Genomic DNA, 5,293 nt, shown 5'->3' on the forward strand with positions numbered 1-5,293 from the left:
GGCGTCTGGGCCGCGCTCTCCAGCCTCCGCCAGTGCTGGACGGGCAGTGCTGGACGTGAGGACTGACGAAGGGACAAGTGTGGGGCAGACACAGAGAGGCAGGCTGACCAATGTCCTGTTGGGGGGCTGAGGTAGGTCCCCCTGCCACCTGCCGTGGGTGCCTGAGCACACTGCACCAGAGGACCCCTCCAGGGAGGCGTCGCCCCCTCTTCCTGATATGGTGTGAGTCTCGGGCAGAGCTCGAGCCCAGAACTCCTGGGAGTGGTCTTGGCAAAGGAGAAGCTGGGTGGCCCCGGGCAAGTCACCTCACTTTTCTGAACCTCAGTGTCCCCATCTGCAACACGGGACTAGCCACTCTGAGGGCTTAACCACTCTGAGGGTGTGGCGAGGACCAGCCATAACAGATGCAGAGGTTCCGGCTCCAGGCCCCTCGCAGGATGCTCTTTCCCCCTCCCAGACCCCCAGACATAGGGCTGTGTGCTGGGACGGAGGACACCCACTGCGGGCCAGGCCTCTGAGGCTTTGGGGGTACAGTGACAGCTCAGGGAGGCCCGGTCAGCTGTAGTCCGGTGCCAGAGAGCCATGGGGAGCAAATGCCAGCCTGTGCCACTGCAGCCCACATGGCCTGCCTTCAGGCCCCAGCCACAGGCCTCCTCTCCCAGCAAGGCTTCCAGGTCCCTCTGCCAACCCTCAGAGGCTCCTGCCTCAATGGGCCCCTCTCTGTTCGGCATCTTAGGGTGCATCCTCCCCTCTGGTAAGCCGTGGACACAGGCTCCCCTGTCTGTCCTGAACCCTCCCTAGGGGAAGATAGCCCCTTTCCCAGACCACCACCCAGAGCTTGGAGCCAGGGGAGACCCAACCTCCCCCAGAGGACCTGCTGAGAATGGACAGGCAGGGTCTGGATCCGCAGGGAGGGGCGTGGGGATGGGTGTGAGAAGCGGGGAGTGAGAGGTCTGGGTGGGCCGGAGGGCTTCCCGCAGGAGGGGAGCTCCCTACCTCCCGCAGGGCCCCACTCCATCCTCGGTCCAATGCTGCCCCCGCGTGGACCACGGGCTCACGTTCCGGCTGGGGACACGGTATCACTCCCGGGCCAGGCGCTTCTCCAGAGGGAAAATCAGAGGCCTGAGCTGTGAGGCATACCCAGTGGCTGCACCTCCCAGCTTCTGCCGGAAATGTCCTCTCTCTTCCCGACAGAGCCTGAGCCCCAGCCTGGCGCCCCGCCTTCCCTTCTCCCAGAAGCTCCGAATCCATCTCTTGGAGGGACGTGAACTTCAGAGTTTATGTTCCAACTCTCCACCCCTCCCTTCTCGGCCTCCCCTTCTCTCCTCTTCCCTTCGACAGTCCACTCTCCATGCCGTAGCCAGGGGTACTTTGTAAAATATATATGTTTGTATTGATTCTTAGAGAGAGAGGAAGGGAGAGGGATAGATAGAAACATCAGTGAGAGAGGAACATCATTGATTGGCTATCTCCTGAACACCCCCACTCGGGATGGAGCCCCCAACCCGTGCCCTGACCAGGAATTGAACCTCGACCTGTTGGTTCCTGGGTCGATGCTCAACCACTGAGCCACGCCAGCTGGCACCAGGGGTATTTTTTTAAGAACAAAAGTCTGTCACTTCCTAACAAACCCCTCAAGGATTCCCTTAGCCTTCAGGTCGTGTTTTTTGTTTGTTTGTTTGTTTTTTAATATATTTTATTGCTCTTTTACAGAGAGAAAGGGAGAGGGATAGAGAGTTAGAAACACCTCCTACTGGGGATGTGCCCGCAACCAAGGTACATGCCCTTAACCGGAATCGAACCTGGGACCTTTCGGTCCGCAGGCCAACGCTCTATCCACTGAGCCAAACCGGTTTGGGCAAAAGGTCAGGTTTTAATGAGACTTGGGCCAATGAACCTGGTGCAGGAGGAATAGGAGAAAGGAGAGGGAAGGGAAGACCGAAAGGGGCGGGACCAGGCTCGTAGCACCGCCTTCCAGCTGACGGTACCCTCCCGGCCTTAGGAACCTTTCTTCCCGGCGCCGGGGAAGCTTTTTCAGTAGTACCTTCCGGCCTCGAGGACCGTATTTCCCGTGCTGCACCGCGGCCTCCTCTTTCTCTTCCGGTCCCTGGCGCTTCGGGAGCCGCGGGCTTCGGTGAGTACTGGCCGCGCGACATCCGAAACCATCCGCGACTCCCGGGTGGCGGCGGGGCGCAAACCCCGGGGAGGACCGGCAGACAGGCTGCCTGCTGTGGGGGGCGGAGGCCGCGAGGCGGGCTGGCGCTCGTGGGTGGTCGAGGGGTGGATGGGAAGGGAGGACTCGGATTTGGGGGAAAGCGCAACCTTGCGGCGGGATGTTGGTTTTGGGGCGCCATTCGCCGAGTTTGCGGGGACTGGAGCCGGTGGTGCAGAGTGAGTGGAGGCGGGTGGAGGCCGCAGGGACAAGGCATCTGCTGCAGCCTCGTCCTGGCTCCGGCCCCGCGTTCCTCCAGCTCAGGGCAGGCCCGGCCGGCGGGTCCCCAGCCCTGACCTCCGCTCGTGTCTTCCAGGTGCAGAGATGGCCAAGTCCAAGAACCACACCACGCACCACCAGTGTAAGTGCCTCCGGCCCGGCCTCCTCCTCACGCCCCACACCCTGGCAAGGATCACAGATCCTGGGGGGCACATGTCTGCGGCCCGAGGCCGGTTTTGATTTTAGCCTCATTACCTTTGGGATTTAGAAGGCCCGGGTGCACGGGGATCCCCTCTGTGCTCGGTGATAAGGGGTTTCCCGGCTCTCGGGCAGGCCCACTCTGGGAAGTAAAGGGTTCCCCAGGCTTGGCAGCTGTGGTGTTGAGGGGTCTTCCTAGACTAGAGGAAACCTTATGTTGATGTCATTCCTTTCTTCCTCCACAGCGCGAAAATGGCACAGAAACGGCATCAAGAAACCCCGGTCACAAAGATATGAATCTCTTAAGGGGGTAAGTGTGTGCGCCGCCTGGCACCACTGTCAGCTGACCCTCGGCTTGCTTGGGCCTGCGGTTTCCTTCCTTACCCAGCCAGCTCTTGCCTGGACTTCAGGCTCTGCCAGACCCACCATAAAGCTGTACTCGGCGGCCTTTTCCAGCCCTGGATGTAACTTGGGGTCGGGTGAGACGTGCCTTTCGGGGCCGGCCCGGCCATCTCCCTTGCCCACCCTGAGACTTGGGGTGGCTTTGTCTGTGTGGACCGCATCCCTCACGAGCCTCCCTTTGGCGCCAGGGAGTTGTGAGACTAGCTTTCAGGTCTCCTTCTGTATCACTTGCTTGAGTCTGTTGTACCCGGGCTTGGTATTTAACTGACACCTTTCCTGAAGGGGACTGGGTGTCCCTTAGGACAAGCATGTCAAACTCAGAGGCTAGCATGGGCCAGATAAGGTGTAAGTGTATGTGGGCCTCAAAAAAAACCAAAAGCTTCAATTTTCATAGAAATGTAGGTTTATTTCGATAGAGACATGCTGAATACACAAAGGGCTGAAATAAATGAGTAACTGTTAAGTTAATAGAACGTTTAAATAAGAATGACTATTTTTCCTTGAACGTTAACTTACCAGACACTGAAAAACTGCACAAATTAATAAGCGTAACGCAAATAAACCTACTTTTCTTGTTCTCCGAAAGCGAAATATTTTCTGTTGCGCACACCAAACAAGTCAGTCCAAGACTAATGACATGGCCATCGGCTGCTAAAATATTCGCTGCTAGTAATAGTGGAGAGAAATGGTGCGCCTTGTGCGTAAGGCGCGTAAGGGAAATGAATGCAGCACGATTATAGAAGTCATTAGCTTTTGTTACTTGAAGCTTTTGTTTTTTGAGGCTCACATAAACTTAAATCTTAGTCATTCGTTGTAGTTTTTTATTAATAATTATGTATACCAGGATATTGTAAAAGGTACGAAATTTTTATTAAAACGTTTCTTATATACCATTATGTTGGCTGGGCCACAAAAATGTGCGGGCCTCGAGTTTGACATGCTTGCCTTAGGAGGTTTTCAAAGTCCTACCACGGGCAGAGGGGGTGGGGCAGCCTTCATTTTTTTCTTCGCTTGCATTTGCCCTCGGCCTGGCTCTGTCTGTGGCATCAGCAGGTGGGTGGTTGGCTTCGGGTGGTGCTACATCTGGAGTTTCTCTGCAGATAAGCTTCCAGGGTTGGGTTTGATGCTGTCCAAGCTTCCAGTAGGCTCAGCTGAGCCCAATAGTCTCTGGGTGCTGCTATGGAGAGGGGCACCAGCGCTGCCCCCCGCCACCACCCCCCATGCTGCACTCACAGGCACCTGTACCTTTCCTGCCTTCCAGGTGGACCCCAAGTTCCTCAGGAACATGCGCTTTGCCAAGAAGCACAACAAGAAGGGCCTGAAGAAGATGCAGGCCAACAACGCCAAGGCCATAAGCGCACGCGCTGAGGCCATCAAGGCCCTGGTCAAGCCCAAGGAGCCCAGGCCCAATATCCCAAAGGGCTGCAGCCGCAAACTCAGTCGACTTGCCTACATCGCTCACCCCAAGCTTGGGAAACGTGCTCGTGCCCGCATTGCCAAGGGGCTCAGGCTCTGCCGGCCAAAGGCCAAGGCCAAGGCGGAAACCAAGCCCCAGGCTGCGGGTGCGGCTGCAGCTCAGGCTCCCAAAGGGGCTCAGGCTCCCGCTCCCAAAGGTGCCCAGCCCCCCACGAAGGCTCCACAGTAGAGGCCTCCGTCTGCGGACGTGAGGACGGAAGGACTGGTGGGCCCCCTGGGCTGCTGTCTGTGGCGCTGGTGTCCTCCTGTGCTGTTTGTACAAATAAACCTGCGGCAGGATCTGTCTGTCAGCCCGTGTCTGATCCCAGGGCTGGGCCTAGCTTTCGGTGGGCTTGGTACCTCCGTTTTCTGTGGGAGAAGAGTCCGCCTTCTCTGGCTGGTCGGGTGTGTGGTTGGGTGTGGGGAAGTTGTTTCCTGGAATACAGGAAGGGACCTAGACCATGAGGACTGGTTGGGGCAGGCTAGTGAGGAGAGAAATCCCAGGCCTCCTTGTTAGGTCTGGATGTTTGCACAGGAAGGAGACGGGAGGGAGCGGAAGGATCCTGCGCTCCAGCCTGGTGTTCCAGACTCCGGCTGTTGCTCGTGTATCAGCATCCACTGCGCTGGGTGGTGCTGCTCCCCCGGTGCTTGGGGCCCTGGGTGTGGAGTAGAGACTTCCGTGATATGGCTGCTGCTTGGTCACATCCAGATGGGCTCTTTCTGACCTGCAGGGAGGCCTGGCAAGTGTGGCCCTAGAAGTACAGCACATTCTTGAAAAGCTGAGCATGCACGGGGCAGTCTGTGCCC

The 5,293-nt window shown here is 57.7% G+C and overlaps 1 protein-coding gene across 1 annotated transcript; it reads left to right on the top strand.

Annotated features, from left to right (window-relative positions):
* Nucleotides 1–2,033: 2,033 nt before the first annotated feature.
* RPL29 (ribosomal protein L29) lies at nt 2,034–4,797 on the top strand. Its single transcript, XM_014529737.1, has 4 exons — nt 2,034–2,134; nt 2,529–2,573; nt 2,875–2,939; nt 4,293–4,797. Exons 2-4 carry the CDS (start codon nt 2,537–2,539, stop codon nt 4,674–4,676), a joined length of 486 nt encoding a protein of 161 aa, XP_014385223.1. The 5' UTR covers nt 2,034–2,134; nt 2,529–2,536; the 3' UTR covers nt 4,677–4,797.
* The last annotated feature ends 496 nt before the right edge of the window (nt 4,798–5,293 follow it).

This window comes from Myotis brandtii, unplaced genomic scaffold (genome assembly GCF_000412655.1).
Source record: "Myotis brandtii unplaced genomic scaffold, ASM41265v1 scaffold693, whole genome shotgun sequence".
In the NCBI taxonomy this organism is placed as follows: domain Eukaryota; kingdom Metazoa; phylum Chordata; class Mammalia; order Chiroptera; family Vespertilionidae; genus Myotis; species Myotis brandtii.